We start from the raw sequence: 19,142 nt of genomic DNA, 5'->3' as shown, positions 1-19,142 counted from the left end.
ATAGTGACATTTAAGGGGCATCTTGGCAAATACATGAATAGGATGGGAATAGAGGGATACGGACCCAGGAAGTGTAGAAGATTGTAGTTTAGTCGGGCAGCATGGTCGGCACGGGCTTGGAGGGCCGAAGGGCCTGTTCCTGTGCTGTACATTTCTTTGTTCTTTTTTCTATGGTAGAGCTACTGCAAAGGAGGAGGTGTTAGCAATTCTGGAAAGTGTGAAAATAGATAAGTCCCCTGGGCCGGATGGGATTTATCCTAGGATTCTCTGGGAAGCTAGGGAGGAGATTGCTGAGCCTTTGGCTTTGATCTTTAAGTCATCTTTGTCTACAGAAATAGTGCCAGAAGACTGGAGGATAGCAAATGTTGTCCCCTTGTTCAAGAAGGGGAGTAGAGCCAACCCCGGTAACTATAGACCAGTGAGCCTTACTTCTGTTGTGGGCAAAATCTTGGAAAGGTTTATAAGAGATAGGATGTATAATCATCTGGAAAGGAATAATTTGATTAGAGATAGTCAACACGGTTTTGTGAAGGGTAGGTCGTGCCTCACAAACCTTATTGAGTTCTTTGAGAAGGTGACCAAACAGGTGGATGAGGGTAAAGCAGTTGGTGTGGTGTATATGGATTTCAGTAAAGTGTTTGGTAAGGTTCCCCACGGTAGGCTACTGCAGAAAATACGGAGGCTGGGGATTGAGGGTGATTTAGCAGTTTGGATCAGAAATTGGCTAGCTGGAAGAAGACAAAGGGTGGTGGTTGATGGGAAATGTTCAGACTGGAGGTGTACTAGTGGTGTACCACAAGGATCTGTTTTGGGGCCACTGCTGTTTGTCATTTTTATAAATGTGTAGAAGATTGTAGTTTAGTCAGGCAGTATGGTCGGCACGGGCTTGGAGGGCCGAAGGGCCTGTTCCTGTGCTGTACATTTCTTTGTTCTTTGTTCTTTGTTGAGGGCGTAGAAGGATGGGTGAGTAAATTTGCAGATGACACTAAAGTCGGTGGCGTTGTGGACAGTGCGGAAGGATGTTACAAGTTACAGAGGGACATAGATAAGCTGCAGCGCTGGGCTGAGAGGTGGAAAATGGAGTTTAATGCAGAAAAGTGTGAGGTGATTCATTTTGGAAGGAATAACAGGAAGACAGAGTACTGGGCTAATGGTAAGGTTCTTGGCAGTCTGGATGAGCAGAGAGATCTCGTTGTCCATGTACATAGATCCCTGAAAGTTGCCACCCAGGTTGAGAGGGTTGTTAAGAAGGCGTACGGTGTGTTAGGTTTTATTGGTAGAGGGATTGAGTTTCGGAGCCATGAGGTCATGTTGCAGCTGTACAAAACTCTGGTGCGGCCGCATTTGGAGTATTGCGTACAGTTCTGGTCGCCGCATTATAGGAAGGATGTGGAAGTATTGGAAAGGGTGCAGAGGAGATTTACCAGGATATTGCCTGGTAGAGGGAAGATCTTATGAGGAAAGGCTGAGGGAATTGAGGCTGTTTTCATTAGAGAGAAGAAGGTCAAGAGGTGACTTAATTGAGGCATACAAGATGATCAGAGGATTGGATAGGGTGGACAGTGAGAGCCTTTTGCCTCGGATGGTGATGTCTAGCACAAGGGGACATAGCTTTAAATTGAGGGGAGATAGATATAGGACAGATGTCAGAGGTAAGTTCTTTACTCAGAGAGTAGTAAGGGTGTGGAATGCCCTGCCTGCAACAGTAGTGGACTCGCCAACACTAAGGGCATTCAAATGGTCATTGGATAGACATATGGACGATAAGGGAACAGTGCAGATGGGCTTTAAAGTGGTTTCACAGGTCGACGCAACACGAGGGCCGAAGGGCCTGTACTGCGCTGTAATGTTCTATGTTCTATGTTCTACATCTATCCTCCAGCACAACCTACTCCAAACTCCCCAGCCACAGGGTCACATGGTGGGATTACACTGCAACCTGGTTGGATGTCGTGCATAACATTATATACAGAATTGTTTTATGCATATCATCACATCCCCTTTCCTTCCAAAATGAAATTATTTACATACATTAAATTACATTTTTACATTTCACCATGGTTTGCTTAACTATTTACATGTTCAGAATTTTTTACAGTGTGACACAAGTTCAGTCTCTTGTGCCTTCTCCTTGTCGACCTTCTCTGTGTCTGCTGAACTTGCAAAAGTTCTTCATTTCCTTTAGTGTTTGTTCCTTGAGTTTGATGTTCCTCGTGTATTTATAAAAATAAGTTTAGAGTACCCAATTCAGTTTTTCCAATTAAGGGGCAATTTAGCGTGGCCGATCCACCTAGCCTGCACATCTTTCGGTTGTGGGGGTGAGACCCACGCAGACACAGGGAGAATGTGCAAACTCCACACGGACAGTGACCCAGAGCCGGGATCGAACCTGGGACCTCGGCGCCGTGAGGCAGCAGGGCTAACCCATTGCGCCACCGTGCAGCCCTAATGTTCCTCGTGTATTGATGTATCATCCTCTTGCTGTGTTTGCTCTGTATGTTCTTCAGATGTTTTGGGAACTGTTGCCGCTTCTTCTGGTGGTTGCATCACAAACTTCTTTGTGGATTTGGCCTGAAATCTCTCCCTTGCCTCCTTTCTTGACAGAGTGGTTGCCTTTCTGCTTCTTGATGAGCAGATTCTCCAACACTTGGAACTGAAGCAGTTTGCACCGTGTGCCTTTTGTTTGCTCCCCCACAGTGTGCAGACGCACTGTGTGCAGATGTTCACTCTCCCGCACTGTGTACAGACGCACTGTGTGCAGATGTTCACTCTCCCGCACTGTGTGCAGATGTTCACTCTCACGCACTGTGTACAGACGCACTGTGTGCAGATGTTCACTCTCACGCACTGTGTGCAGACGCACTGTGTGCAGATGTTCACTCTCACGCACTGTGTGCCAATGCACTGTGTGCAGATGTTCACTCTCACGCACTGTGTGCAGATGCACTGCGTGCAGATGTTCACTCTCACGCACTGTGTGCAGACGCACTGTGTGCAGATGTTCACCCTCACGCACTGTGTGCAGACGCACTGCGTGCAGATGTTCACTCTCACGCACTGTGTGCAGATGCACTGCGTGCAGATGTTCACTCTCCCGCACTGTGTGCAGATGTTCACTCTCACGCACTGTGTGCAGACGCATTGTGTGCAGATGCACTGTGTGCAGATGTTCACTCTCACGCACTGTGTGCAGATGCACTGCGTGCAGATGTTCACTCTCACGCACTGTGTGCAGATGCACTGCGTGCAGATGTTCACTCTCCCGCACTGTGTGCAGATGTTCACTCTCACGCACTGTGTGCAGACGCATTGTGTGCAGATGCACCGTGTGCAGATGTTCACTCTCACGCACTGTGTGCAGGCGCATTGTGTGCAGACGCACTGTGTGCAGATGTTCACTCTCACGCACTGTGTACAGACGCACTGTGTGCAGATGTTCACTCTCACGCACTGTGTGCAGGCGCATTGTGTGCAGATGTTCACTCTCACGCACTGCGTGCAGACGCACTGTGTGCAGACGCACTGTATGCAGATGTTCACTGTCACGCACTGTGTGCAGACGCACTGTGTGCAGATGTTCACTCTCACGCACTGTGTGCAGACGCACTGTGTGCAGATGGTCACTCTCCCGCAGTGCGTGCAGATGCACTGTGTGCAGACGCACTGTGTGCAGATGGTCACTCTCCCGCAGTGCGTGCAGATGCACTGTGTGCAGACGCACTGTGTGCAGATGTTCACTCTCACGCACTGTGTACAGACGCACTGTATGCAGATGTTCACTGTCACGCACTGTGTGCAGACGCACTGTGTGCAGATGTTCACTCTCATGCACTGTGTGCAGACGCACTGTGTGCAGGTGTTCACTCTCATGCACTGTGTGCAGACGCACTGTGTGCAGATGTTAACTCTCATGCACTGTGTGCAGACGCACTGTGTGCAGATGTTCACTCTCCCGCACTGTGTGCAGACGCACTGTGTGCAGATGTTCACTCTCCCGCACTGTGTGCAGACGCACTGTGTGCAGATGTTCACTCTCCCGCACTGTGTGCAGACGCACTGTGTGCAGATGTTCACTCTCCCGCACTGTGTGCAGACGCTCTGTGTGCAGACGCTCTGTGTGCAGATGTTCACTCCCACGCACTGTGTGCAGACGCTCTGTGTGCAGATGTTAACTCTCACGCACTGCGTGCAAACGCACTGTGTGCAGATGTTCACTCCCACGCACTGTGTGCAAACGCACTGTGTGCAGATGTTCACTCTCACGCACTGTGTGCAAACGCACTGTGTGCAGATGTTCACTCTCACGCACTGTGTGCAGACGCACTGTGTGCAGATGTTCACTCCCACGCACTGTGTGCAAACGCACTGTGTGCAGATGTTCACTCTCACGCACTGTGTGCAGACGCTCTGTGTGCAGATGTTCACTCTCACGCACTGTGTGCAAACGCACTGTGTGCAGACGTTCACTCTCCCGCACTGTGTGCAAACGCACTGTGTGCAGATGTTAACTCTAACGCACTGTGTGCAGATGTTAACTCTAACGCACTGTGTGCAGACCCATTGTGTGCAGACGCACTGTGTGCTGATGTTCACTCTCACGCACTGTGTGCAGACGCACTGTGTACAGATGTTCATTCTCCCGCACTGTGTGCAGATGTTCACTCTCACGCACTGTGTGCAGACACACTGTGTGCAGATGTTCACTCTCACGCACTGTGTGGAGACACACTGTGTGCAGATGTTCACTCTCACGCACTGTGTGCAGATGCACTGTGTGCAGATGTTCACTCTCACGCACTGTGTGCAGACGCACTGTGTGCAGATGTTCCCTCTCCCGCACTGTGTGCAGATGCACTGTGTGCAGATGTTCCCTCTTACGCACTGTGTGCAGATGTTCACTCTCACGCTCTGTGTGCAGATGTTCACTCTCGCACTGTGTGCAGACGCACTGTGTGCAGATGTTCACTCTCACGCACTGTGTGCAGATGTTCACTCTCACGCACTGTGCAGACGCACTGTGTGCAGATGTTCCCTCTCCCGCACTGCGTGCAGATGCACTGTGTGCAGATGTTCCCTCTCACGCACTGTGTGCAGACGCACTGTGTGCAGATGTTCCCTCTCCCGCACTGGGAGAGTCACCACAGAAAATGTCAACGTGTGAATTTTTGTTTTTAACATCGACATCAATCTCATATGCTCCTAACGATGAGATTTCATTACCATTGTAATCTCTTAACAATACCGCTCTGGTAAGTATATTTGGTTGAATCCGCAGCTTTTCTGCATCGGACAGGTTGATGAGGTTGGCCCGAGCACCAATTTTGAGCTTGGCCGTTATCACTGAGCCATTTATCTTTATGATTATCTGCCTTCAGTGCACTGTTGCTGCCGATTGGCACAAATACCTGGTTAGTTGGTGTGACCTGAGCCTCATTGTCTTCGCTGGAAATCACGTTTACAAAGAATGATTCCTCTAGGCACACTTCATCAATAACGCTGAAACTCTTTATCTGTTCAGGCCTTCTCCTTGAATAACATTGGGTTGCAAAATGATTTCTGCCGTTACAGATCGCACACGTTTTTCCATAAACAGGGCATTACTTTGGCAAATGCCGTTTGCCACATCATGGACACAAAATGGAGGATCGGATCGGCCGCCCACACTGGGAGCTCGTTTCTTATTCAGGTACGTCACCACACTAATGCCACCTGCCTCCTCGCCAAAATGCCGGAGATTCAGCGTGCGGAGCTGCTTCGCTGCAAGCTCACCAGCGTGACATATTTGGATCGTACTTTCAAGTTGCAGGTCTGTTTCCCGTGGTAGCCGCTCGCGCACTTTGTCAAGGCAGATTCCGAAAACTATCTGTTTGCGGATCATTGATGACTGGAAGCTGCATGACAGTGCCCTCAAACGCAAATCAGTGAGGAAGCTATCGAATGCCTCTCTGCGTTCTGGATGTGCGTACGGAATATGTAGCGCTCAAAGGTTTCTTTTTTTTTTAGGGGAGCACTGACGATCGAATTGTCGGGGAACTTTGTTGAAGTTTTTGCTGTCAGCCTCGTCTTCAAAGACAAGTGTTGAAGATCTCAATTGCTTGAGGACCGCTACAGTGAGCAGCAATGCACAACACCTCTCATTGGCTGTGCCTGTAGACCACGGGCTGCAACATCAAGTTTAAACTGCTGCTTAAACACCCTCCAATTCTCGTCTACGTTACCGATATCCGAACCTGTTGAGGTGCCTTGATGCCTTCCACCCCAGGTTTCGATGTTTTACCGTGCGTTTGGAACCAGATGCCAGTAGGTTGCAAGTTAGTAGCAAAGATGTGTTTTCTTCCTTATCCTTCAAAGTTAACTTCAGTGGTTTGGATTTTTTCGCACCGAATCTTCGAGTTCTCAGTAAATCAGCAGGCCTGGTACCATGTCATGTTCTGTAGACCGACCGAAGTGAATGATAAACTACAGAACATCTAGTTTATTAATAATAATAATATAATAATCTTTATTGTCACAAGTAAGTTTACATCAACACATCAATGAAGTTACTGTGAAAGGCCCCTAGTCGCCACATTCCGGCGGCTGTTCGGGTACACAGAGGGAGAATTCAGTATGTCCAATTCACCCAACAGCACGTCTTTAGGACCTTGTTGTCCCTGCTTCCACCACCTCCTCCGACAGCGAGTTCCAGGCACCCACTACTCTCTGTGTAAAATACTTGCCTCGTACATCTCCTCTAAACCTTGCCCCTCTCACCTTAAACCTATGTCCCCCTAGTAATTGACCCCTCTACCCTGGGGAAAAGCCTCTGACTATCCACTCTGTCTATGCCCCTCATAATTTTGTATACCTCTTATCAGGTCTCCCCTCAACCTCCTTCGTTCCAGTGAGAACAAACCGAGTTTATTCAATCGCTCCTCATAGCTAATGCCCTCCATACCAGGCAACATTCTGGTAAATCTCTTCTGCACCCTCTCTAAAGCCTCCACATCCTTCTGGTAGTGTGGCGACCAGAATTGAACACTATACTCCAAGTGTGGCCTAACTAAGGTTCTATACAGCTGCAACATGACTTGCCAATTCTTATACTCAATGTCAGCTAATATCAAATTAACTGTCTATTTATCCTTTGCTCCAGCTCCACAGTAACCCAGATACATGAGCACTTCCCAGCTGTTTCAGGCCACAAAGTCAGAATGATCTTAGCTTCACTTTAAACTTAAAGGAACATCTCAAAAACGGAAAATGCAGTAATTTCCCCAAAGCACAAGGATCACAAGGTGAGACTTTGAAAGAGCAATCGCAATTGATTAATGCTTTGGTAATGCAGGAGTAACTTTAGTTACCTGAGTAAAAGTCCCTGTTACCTGATAGTGAGGATTTGTCCAAAGTTGAGTTCAAAGTTGTTAACTTGTGCAATGAAGATGGCAGCAAGAGCTTCATACAGGGCTGTGCCATCCATGTTAATCGTAGCACCAACAGGCAGCACAAATCTGGTGATGCGTTTATCCAGCCCAATCTTGTCCTCCAGGCAACGAAAGGTGATGGGCAAGGTGGCTGAGCTAGAGGGGCAATAGGAGGAAAACGTCAGTCTGGCAATGCAGCGTGTCCTAACTGTAATAATAACAATAACCTAATCTTTATTATTGTCACAAGGAGGTTTACATTAACACTGCAATGAAGTTACTGTGAAAATCCCCTAGTCGCCACATTCCGGCGCCTGTTCGGGTACACAAGGGGGAGAATTCAGAATGTCCAATTCACCTAACAGCATGTCTTTCGGGGTTTGTGGGAGGAAACCGGAGCACCCGGAGGAAACCCACGCAGACACGGGGAGAACGTGCAGACTCCGCACAGACAGTGACCCAGAAGGGAATCGAACCCGGGACCCTGGCGCTGTGAAGCAACAGTGCTAACCCACCCTTTTAGGCCCTCCTCAGGCACCGCCCCCTTCATGCCCCACCCCTTGCTAGTATCAATTTGGAAGATTGTAAAAGGGAGAAACACATTAATGGCTGAGCAAGGAAGTTAAAGATAACAGAAAGACAAAAGATAAGGCAGACTGAATTGCAAAGACCGGGAGTCAGGATGGGAGATTGGGAAACTTATAAAGATCAACAAAGGTGTACTAATAATATAGTAAAAAGAGCAAAGGAAAATTATCAACGAACACTAGTACAAAATATCAAAGAGGATAGCAAATGTTTCTATAAATATATAAACCAGGGGCTGGTTTAGCACAGGGCTAAATCGCTGGCTTTGAAAGCAGACCAAGGCAGGCCAGCAGCACGGTTCAATTCCCGTACCAGCCTCCCCGAACAGGCGCCGGAATGTGGCGACTAGGGGCTTTTCACAGTGACTTCATTTGAAGCCTACTTGTGACAATAAGTGATTTTCATTTCATTTTCAGCGGGAAGAGAGTCGCGAAGGTGAATGTTGGTCCTTTGGAAGGTGAAACTGGTGAGTTAATTATGGGAACACATCAATGGCGGAGATGCAAAGTCAATACTTTGCCTCAGTTTTCACAGTGGACGACGCTAGTACCATTCCCATAGGAACGGGCATTTCACAGGGAATAGAAAGGGTGGAACTTGGAGCATTCCGCCTCAATAGGAAAACGGTACTAAACAAACTCTGGGATTGAGGGCAGACAAGTCCCCAGGGCCCGATCCCCCCCCCCCGCCCCCCCGAGACTACATTTAGAGACCCGGGGTAACGCTCTGGGACCCAGGGTAACGCTCTGGGACCCGGGGTCACGCTCTGGGACCCGGGGTAACGCTCTGGGACCCAGGGTAACGCTCTGGGACCCAGGGTAACGCTCTGGGACCCGGGGTAACGCTCTGGGACCCGGGGTAAAGCTCTGGGACCCAGGGTAACGCTCTGGGACCCAGGGTAACGCTCTGGGACCCAGGGTAACGCTCTGGGACCCAGGGTAACGCTCTGGGACCCGGGGTAACGCTCTGGGACCCAGGGTAACGCTCTGGGACCCGGGGTAACGCTCTGGGACCCAGGGTAACGCTCTGAGACCCGGGGTAACGCTCTGGGACCCGGGGTAACGCTCTGGGACCCAGGGTAACGCTCTGGGACCCAGGGTAACGCTCTGGGACCCAGGGTAACGCTCTGGGACCCGGGGTAACGCTCTGGGACCCGGGGTAACGCTCTGGGACCCAGGGTAATGCTCTGGGACCCAGGGTAACGCTCTGGGACCCAGGGTAACGCTCTGGGACCCAGGGTAACGCTCTGGGACCCGGGGTAACGCTCTGGGACCCGGGGTAACGCTCTGGGACCCGGGGTAACGCTCTGGGACCCAGGGTAATGCTCTGGGACCCAGGGTAACGCTCTGGGACCCAGGGTAACGCTCTGGGACCCAGGGTAACGCTCTGGTACCCGGGGTAACGCTCTGGTACCCGGGGTAACGCTCTGGGACCCGGGGTAACGCTCTGGGACCCGGGGTAACGCTCTGGTACCCGGGGTAACGCTCTGGGACCCGGGGTAACGCTCTGGGACCCGGGGTAACGCTCTGGGACCCGGGGTCACGCTCTGGGACCCGGGGTAATGCTCTGGGACCCGGGGTAACGCTCTGGGACCCGGGGTCACGCTCTGGGACCCGGGGTAACGCTCTGGGACCCAGGGTAACGCTCTGGTACCCAGGGTAACGCTCTGGTACCCGGGGTAATGCACCTGCACACCAACTTTTTGCGACTCGTGCACCAGCACACCCAGGTCCCTCTGCACAGCAGCATGTTTTAACATCTTACCGTTTAAATAATAATCCATTCTGCTGTTATTCCTCCCAAAATGGTTAGCCTCACACTTGGCAACATTGAATTCCATCTGCCAGACCCTAGCCCATTCACCTAACCTATCCAAATCCTTCTGCAGACTTCCGGTATCCGCTGCACTTTTTGCTTTACTGCTCATCTTAGTGTCGTCTGCAAACTTTGACAAATTGCACTTGGTCCCCAACTCCAAATCGTCTATGTAAATTGTGAACAACTGCGGGCCCAACACTGATCCTTGAGGGACCCCACTAGTTACAGGTTGCCAACCAGAGAAACACCCATTTATCCCCACTCTCTGCTTTCTGTTAGTTAACCAATCCTCTACCCATGCTACCACTTTACCCTCAATGCCATGCATCTTTAGTTTATGCAGCAACCTTTTGTGTGGCACCTTGTCAAAAGCTTTCTGGAAATCCAGATGTACCACATCCATTGGCTCCCCGTTATCTACTGCACTGGTAACGTCCTCAAAAAATTCTACCAAATTAGTCAGACACGACCTACCCTTTATGAACCCATGCTGCGTCTGCCCAATGGGACAATTTCCCTCCAGGTGCCCCGCTATTTCCTGCTTAATGATAGATTCCAGCATTTTCCCTACAACCGAAGTTAAGCTTACCGTCCTATAATTACCCGCTTTCTGCCGACCTCCTTTTTTAAACAGTGGTGTCACGTTTGCTACTTTCCAATCCTCTGGGACCACCCCAGAGTCTAGTGAATTTTGATAAATTATCACTAGTGCGTTTACAATTTCCCTAGCCATCTCTTTTAACACTCTGGGATGCATCCCATCAGGGCCAGGAGACTTGTCTACCTTTAGCCCCATTAGCTTGCCCAATACTGCCTCCTTAGTGATTACAATCATCTCAAGATCCTCACCTATCATATCTTTATTTCCATCAGTCACTGGCATGTTATTTGTGTCTTCCACTGTGAAGACTGACCCAAAAAACCTGTTCAGCTCCTCAGCCATTTCCCTGTCTCCTATTATTAAATCTCCCTTCTCATCTTCCAAATCTATTTTCTTTGTCACCTCCTCAAAAAACTCAATCAAGTTGGTGAGACAGGACCTTCCCCGTACAAAACCATGCTGCCTGTCACTAACTAGTCCGTTTTCCTCCAAATGTCCATATATCCTGTCCCTCAGTATCTTTTCCAAAAGCTTCCCCACCACTGATGTCAGGCTCAGCGGCCTATAATTTACTGGATTATCCCTGCTTCCTTTCTTAAACAAAGGAACAGCATTGGTTATTCTCCAGTCCTCTGGAACCTCACCTGTGGTCAAAGAGGATGTGAATATATCTGTTAAGGCCCAAGCTATTTCCCCCCCTTGCCTCCAGCAGTAACCTGGGATAGATCCCATCCGGCCCTGGGGACTTGTCCACCGTAATGCAATTTAGGACACTCAATGAAATGAAATGAAAATCGCTTATTGTCACAAGTAGGCTTCAATGAAGTTACTGTGAAAAGCCCCTAGTCGCCACATTCCGGCGCCTGTTCGGGGAGGCTGGTACGGGAATTGAACCGTGCTGCTGGCCTGCCTTGGTCTGCTTTAAAAGCCAGGGATTTAGCCCAGTGTGCTAAACCAGCCCCTACACTTCCTCCTTTGATATATAGATGTTCTCAAGAGCGTTCACACACCTTTCCCTGACCTCAACACCCACCATGTCCTTCTCCCTGGTGAATACAGATACAAAGTACTCATTAAGGATTTCACCCACTTCCTGTGGTTCCACGCATAACTTCCCTCCATTGTTCTTTTTTTCAAAATTTAGAGTATCCAATTCATTTTTTCCAATTAAGGGGCAATTTAATGTGGCCAATCTACCTCCCCGGCACATCTTTGGGTTGTGGGGGCGAAACCCATGCAGACACGGGGAGAATGTGCAAACTCCACACGGACAGTGATCCAGAGCCGGGATCAAACCTGGGACCTCGGCGCCGTGAGGCAGCAGGGCTAACCCACTGAGGCACCGTGTTGCCCCCCCTCCATTGCCCTTGAGTGGGCCGACTCTTTCTCTTGATACCCTCTTGCTCCTAATATATGCATAAAAAGCCTTGAGATTCTCCTTAACCGTGTTTGCTAAAGACATTTCATGGCCCCTTTTACCCTCCTAATTCCACATTGAAGTTCCTTCCTACTTCCACTGTACTCTTTGGATGTCTAGACCTATTGTGTGCTTCCCTTTTCCTTTTGACTAAGCTTACAATTTCCCTCGTCACATGGTTCCTGAATCCTGCCATTTCCATCCTGCATTTCTGTGGGGACATGCCTGTCCCGCACTTCAATCAACTGGCCTTTAAAAGCCTCCCACATGTCAGACGTGGATTTGCCCTCAAATAGCCGTTCACAATCCACATTCCCCACTTCCTGTCTAATTTGGATGTAATTGGCCCTCGCCCAATTAAGCACCTTCACCCGAGGTGATGCACTATCAATTCCCACAAAGACGGGAGTAGTGGAATAATCGAGGCTTTATTGAGCAAAGATGTTGTGCCTCCTGTAGCTGGAAGCAGAATGGCTGCAGCACGGCGAGCACACACATTTATACCCCGCCTAGTGGGCGGAGCCAGCAGGCAGGGATTTACCCATGTACCTCTAATATACGAGCAGTGCCGTAATACATGAAATATACTACTACACGGGTCACTCTTGTCCTTCTCCGTGCCTACCCAAAACTAATGGAATTATTGTCGCTAAGCCCAAAATGCTCCCCCACTGAAACATCAATCACCTGGCCTGGCTCTTCCCCAATACCAAGTCCAGTATTGTCCCTCCCTGGTTGGATTATCAACATACTGGATCAAAAAGCTCTCCCGGACACATCTAACAAATTGCTCTCCATCCGAGCCCCCGGCTGTGAGGGATTCCCAGTCAATATGGGGAAGTTAAAGTCGCCCATCACAACTACCCTGCTTTTTTCACACCCTTTCAGTATCTGACGACACAACTGCTCCTCTGTCTCCTGTGGGCTGTTAGGAGGTCTATAGAACACTCCCAACATTGTGATTTCACCCTTCTTATTCCTCAGCTCCACCCATAATGCCTCACTACAAGATCCCTCCAATGTGTCCCCCTCAACACAGCTGTGAAAAGAAAATTGCTTATTGTCACAAGTAGGCTTCAATGAAGTTACTGTGAAAAGCCCCTAGTCGCCACATTCCGGTGCCTGTTCAGATCCTTCTGTCACACCACTAGCAACTGGACTCCAGTCTGAACACTTCCCCTCAACCACCACCCTTTGTCTTCTTCCAGCTAGCCAATTTCTGATCCAAACTGCTAAATCACCCTGAATCCCCAGCCTCCGTATTTTCTGCAGTAGCCTACCATGGGGAACCTTATCAAACGCTTTACTGAAATCCATATACACCACATCAACTGCTTTACCCTCATCCACCTGTTTGGTCACCTTTTCAAAGAACTCAATAAGGTTTGTGAGGCACGATCTCCCCTTCACAAAACCGTGTTGACTATCTCTAATCAAATTATTCCTTTCCAGATGATTATACATCCTATCTCTTATAAACCTTTCCAAGGTTTTGCCCACAACAGAAGGAAGGCTCACTGGTCTATAGTTACCGGGGTTGGCTCTACTCCCCTTCTTGAACAAGGGGACAACATTTGCTATCCTCCAGTCTTCTGGCACTATTCCTGTAGACAAAGATGACTTAAAGATCAAAGCCAAAGGCTCAGCAATCTCCTCCCTAGCTTCCCAGAGAATCCTAGGATAAATCCCATCCAGCCAAGAGGGACTTATCTATTTTCACACTTTCCAGAATTGCTAACACCTCCTCCTTATGAACCTCAAGCCCTTCTAGTCTAGTAGCCTGAATCTCCGTATTCTCCTCGACAACATTGTCTTTTTCCTGTGTGAATACTGACGAAAAATATTCATTTAGCACCTCTCCTATATCCTCGGACTCCAAGCACAACTTCCCACTACTGTCCTTGACTGGCTCTACTCTTACCCTAGTCATTCTTTTATTCCTGACATATCTATAGAAAGCTTTCGGGTTATCCTTGATCCTACCTGCCAAAGACTTCTCATGTCCCCTCCTGGCTCTTCTTAGCTCTCTCTTTAGGTCCTTCCTAGCTAACTTGTAACTCTCGAGCGCCCTAACTGAACCTTAATGTCTCATCTTTACATAAGCCTCCTTCTTCCTTTTGACAAGTGTTTTGACTGCTTTAGTAAACCACGGTTCCCTTGCTCGCCCACTTCCTCCCTGCCTGACAGGTACATACTTATCAAGGACACGCAGTAGCTGTTCCTTGAACAAGCTCCACATTTCCATTGTGCCCATCCCCTGCAGTTTTCCTCTCCATCCGATGCATCCTAAGTCTTGCCTCATCACATCATAATTGCCTTTCCCCCAGATATAACTCTTGCCTGGCGGTATATACCTAGGGGCTGGTTTAGCACACTGGGCTAAATCGCTGGCTTTTAAAGCAGACCAAGGCAGGCCAGCAGCATGGGTTCAATTCCTGTACCAGCCTCCCCGAACAGGCGCCGGAATGTGGCGACTAGGGGCTTTTCACAGTAACTTCATTTGAAGCCTACTTGTGACAATAAGCGACCCATAACAACTACCCTGTTGCTTTCGCTCCTATCCAGAATCATCTTTGCAATCCTTTCCTCTACATCTCTGGGACTTTTCGGAGGCCTATAGAAAACCCCTAACAAGGTGACCTCTCCTTTCCTGTTTCTAACCTCAGCCCATACTACCTCAGTAGACGAGTCCTCACCAAACGTCCTTTGTGCCACCGTAATACTGTCCTTGACTAACAATGCCACCCCTCCCCCTCTTTTACCACCTTCCCTGAGCTTACTGAAATATCTAAACCCCGGCACCTGCAACAACCATTCCTGTCCCTGCTCTATCCATGTCTCCGAAATGGCCACAACATCGAAGTCCCAGGTACCAACCCATGCTGCAAGTTCACCCACCTTATTCCGGATGCTCCTGGCATTGAAGAAGACACACTTTAAACCACCTTCCTGCCTGCCGGTACACTCCTGCAACTTTGAAACCTTACTCATGACCTCACTACTCTCAACCTCCTGTATACTGGAGCTACAATTCAGGTTCCCAAGCCCCTGCTGAACAAGTTTAAACCCTCTCGAAGAGCATTAGCAAATTTCCCTCCCCCCAGGATATTGGTACCCCTCTGGTCCAGGTGTAGACCATCCCGTTTGTAGAGGTCCCACTGACCCCAGAATGAGCCCCAATTATCCAGAAATCTGAAACGCTCCCTCCTGCACCATCCCTGTAGCCACGTGTTCAACTCTTCTCTCTCCCTATTCCTCGTCTCGCTATCATGTGGCACGGGTAACAACCCAGAGATAATAACTCTGTTTGTCCTCGATCTAAGTTTCCACCCTAGCTCCCTGAATTCCTGCCTTACATCCCTATCCCTTTTCCTACCTATGTCATTGGTACCTATGTGGACCACGACTTGGGGCTGCTCCCCCTTCCCCTTAAGGATCCCGAAAACACGATCCGAGACATCACACACCCTGGCACCTGGGAGGCAATACACCAACCGCAAGTCTCTCTCGTTCCCACAGAATCTCCTATCTATCCCCCTAACTATGGAGCCTCCAATGACTAATGCTCTACTCCTCTCCCCCTTCCCTTCTGAGCAACAGGGACAGACTCTGTGCCAGAGACCTTGCACCCCATGGCTTACCCCTGGTAAGTCCCCCCCCCCCCCCCAACAGTATCCAAAGCGGTATATTGTTATTCAGTGGAACGACCACAGGGGATCCCTGTACTGACTGCTTCCAAACCAGCCCCTCTCACCGTCACCCATCTATCTTTATTCTTCGGAGTAACTACATCCCTGAAGCTTCTGTCTATGGCCACCTCTGCCTCCCGAATGATCCGAAGTTCATCCAGCTCCAGCTCCAGTTCCCTAACGCGGTTTCTGACGAGCTGGAGATGGGTGCACTTCCCACAGATGAAATCAGCAGGGACACTGACGGCGTCCCTCACCTCAAACATTCTGCAGGAGGAACATTGCACTGCCTTCCCTGCCATCCCCTTTAGATCAGCAAGCACTCACTCAGGAACCTCTGCACCCTGCACGATAACACCTGAAGGAAAATAAAAGAAAAACTACTTACCAGTCACCAGCCAATCCCTTACCTGCAGGCTGTGATGTCACGGTTCAACTTCTACCTGCCCTCGAGCCTTCCTCTTGATCTTTACAGCGGTTGTTTTTTTTTTGGTAACAGGAGGGGGTAGGGAGGGAAACACTGAAAAAGTGTTTCGGGTTTAAGTGTCACTTGACAACAGCTCCTCCACAAACCACCTTCAAGTTCGGGTGACCACAACGGAGGTATGAAAATTCCCCTTGCCACAGACAATCAGCAGCTCCACTCTACTGCCCTCTGCTGGATGTTTGTCTCCACTTGAACAGCTAGGGTCTCTAACTCAGGTACACCTTCAAGTTAGGGTGACCACAACGGAGGTATGCAAATTTCACTTGCAACAGACAATCAGCAGCTCCGCTCTACTGCCCTCTGCTGGATGCTTGTCTCCACTTGAACAGCTAGGGTCTCTAGCTCAGGTACACCTTCAAGTTAGGGTGACCACAACGGAGGTATGCAAATTTCCCTTGCAACAGACAATCAGCAGCTCTGCCCTACTGCCCTCTGCTGGATGCTTATCTCCACTTGAACAGCTAGGGTCTCTAGCTCAGGTACACCTTCAAGTTAGGGTGATCACAACGGAGGTATGCAAATTTCCCTTGCAACAGACAATCAGCAGCTCCGCTCTACTGCCCTCTGCTGGATGAGTGTGAGGGAGTGTGTGTGAGTGTGTGTGTGAGTGTGAGTGTGAGGGAGTGTGTGTGTGTGTGTGAGTGTGAGAGAGTGTGAGTGTGAGTGAGTGCGAGGGTGTGTGTGTGTGTGAGTGTGAGGGAGTGAGTGAGTGTGAGTGCGAGGGAGTGTGTATGTGTGTGAGTGTGAGGGAGTGTGAGTGTGTGTGTGTGTGTGTGTGAGTGTGAGTGAGTGTGAGTGCGAGGGAGTGTGTATGTGTGTGAGTGTGAGGGAGTGTGTGGGTGTCTCTGAGAGTGTGTGTGAGTGTGAGTGTAAGGGAGTGTGTGTGAGTGTGAGGGAGTGTGTGTGTGTGTGAGTGTGAGGGAGTGGGAGTGTGAGTGTGAGGGAGCATGTGTGAGTGTGTGTGAGTGTGAGTGTGTGTGAGTGAGTGTGCGAGTGTGAGTGAGTGTGTGTGTGAGGGAGTGTGAGTGTGAGGGAGTGTGTGTGTGAGTGTGTGTGAGTGTGAGGGAGTGTGTGTGTGAGTGTGAGGGAGTGTGTGTGAGTGTGAGGGAGTGTGTGAGTGTGTGTGAGTGTCAATGTGTGTGTGAGTGTGAGTGTCTGAGGGAGAGTGTGAGTGTGTGAGTGTGAGTGTGAGGGAAGTGTCAGGGAGTGTGAGGGAGTGTGTTAGTGTGAGTGTGAGGGAGTGTGAGTGTGAGGGAGTGTGTGAGTGTGAGGGAGTGTGAGAGTGTGTGTGAGTGTGAGTGAGTGTGAGTGTGAGGGAGTGTGAGGGAGTGTGAGGGAGTGTGTGAGTGTGTGTGAGTGTGTGTGAGTGTGTGTGAGTGTGTGAGTGTGAGGGAGTGTGTGTGTGTGTGAGTGTGAGTGAATGGGAGTGTGTGTGTGTGCATGTGTGAGTGTGAGTGTGAGTGAATGGGAGTGTGTGTGTGTGTGAGGGAGTGTGAGAGTGTGTGTGAGTGTGAGGGAGTGTGTGAGTGTGAGGGAGTGTGTGAGTGTGAGGGAGTGTGTGAGTGTGTGTGAGTGTGAGGGAGTGTGTGAGTGTGCGTGAGTGTGAGGGAGTGTGAGTGTGAAGGAGTGTGTGTGAACATAGAACATAGAACAATACAGCGCAGTACAGGCCCTTCGGCCCACGATGTTGCACCGAAACAAAAGCCATCTAACCTACACTATGCCATTATCATCCATATGTTTATCCAATAAACTTTTAAATGCCCTCAATGTTGGCGAGTTCACTACTGTAGCAGGTAGGGCATTCCACGGCCTCACTACTCTTTGCGTAAAGAACCTACCCCTGACCTCTGTCCTATATCTATTACCCCTCAGTTTAAAGTTATGTCCCCTCGTGCCAGCCATTTCCATCCGCGGGAGAAGGCTCTCACTGTCCACCCTATCTAACCCCCTGATCATTTTGTATGCCTCTATTAAGTCTCCTCTTAACCTTCTTCTCTCCAACGAAAACAACCTCAAGTCCATCAGCCTTTCCTCATAAGATTTTCCCTCCATACCCGGCAACATCCTGGTAAATCTCCTCTGCACCCGCTCCAAAGCCTCCACGTCCTTCCTATAATGCGGTGACCAGAACTGTACGCAATACTCCAAATGCGGCCGTACCAGAGTTCTGTACAGCTGCAACATGACCTCCTGACTCCGGAACTCAATCCCTCTACCAATAAAGGCCAACACTCCATAGGCCTTCTTCACCACCCTATCAACCTGGGTGGCAACTTTCAGGGATCTATGTACATGGACACCGAGATCCCTCTGCTCATCCACACTTCCAAGAAATTTTCCATTAGCCAAATATTCCACATTCCTGTTTTTCCTTCCAAAGTGAATCACCTCACACTTCTCTACATTAAACTCCATTTGCCACCTCTCAGCCCAGCACTGCAGCTTATCTATATCCCTCTGTAACCTGCTACTTCCTTCCACACTATCGACAACACCACCGACTTTAGTATCGTCTGCAAATTTACTCACCCACCCTTCTGCGCCTTCCTCTAGGTCATTGATAAAAATGACAAACAGCAACGGCCCCAGAACAGATCCTTGTGGTACTCCACTTGTGACAGAACTCCATTCTGAACATTTCCCATCAACCACCACCCTCTGTCTTCTTTCAGCTAGCCAATTTCTGATCCACATCTCTAAATCACCCTCAATCCCCAGCCTCCGTATTTTCTGCAATAGCCTACCGTGGGGAACCTTATCAAACGCTTTGCTGAAATCCATATACACCACATCAACTGCTCTACCCTCGTCTACCTGTTCAGTCAGTGTGTGTGAGTGTGAGGGCGTGTGAGTGTGAGTGAGTGTGTGTGTGAGTGTGAGTGAATGGGAGTGTGTGTGTGCGTGCATGTGTGAGTGTGAGGGAGTGTGAGTGTGAGGGAGTGTGAGTGTGAGGGAGTGTGTGAGTGTGTGTGAGTGTGAGGGAGTGAGGGAGTGTGTGAGTGTGTGTGAGTGTGAGGGAGTGTGAGGGTAAGGGAGTGTGTGTGTGAGTGTGTGTGTGTGTGTGAGTGAGTGTGTGTGTGTGAGTGTGAGGGAGTGTGTGTGTGAGTGTGAGTGTGTGTGTGTGTGTGAGTGTGAG

At 49.5% G+C, this 19,142-nt stretch overlaps 1 protein-coding gene across 1 annotated transcript in view; it reads right to left on the bottom strand.

Annotated features, from left to right (window-relative positions):
• The window catches only part of LOC140429044 (excitatory amino acid transporter 1-like), a 379,543-nt gene that overhangs the window by 25,419 nt on the left and 334,982 nt on the right, over positions 1 to 19,142 (bottom strand). The window contains exon 8 of the mRNA XM_072515573.1: positions 7,365 to 7,559. Coding sequence (XP_072371674.1) covers positions 7,365 to 7,559 — 195 coding nt within the window. The remainder of the gene's footprint in view (positions 1 to 7,364; positions 7,560 to 19,142) is intronic.

This window comes from Scyliorhinus torazame, chromosome 9 (genome assembly GCF_047496885.1).
Source record: "Scyliorhinus torazame isolate Kashiwa2021f chromosome 9, sScyTor2.1, whole genome shotgun sequence".
Taxonomy (NCBI): domain Eukaryota; kingdom Metazoa; phylum Chordata; class Chondrichthyes; order Carcharhiniformes; family Scyliorhinidae; genus Scyliorhinus; species Scyliorhinus torazame.
The sequence above is the reverse complement of the archived record's forward strand: the minus strand, read 5'-3'. Positions and strand labels throughout refer to the sequence as shown.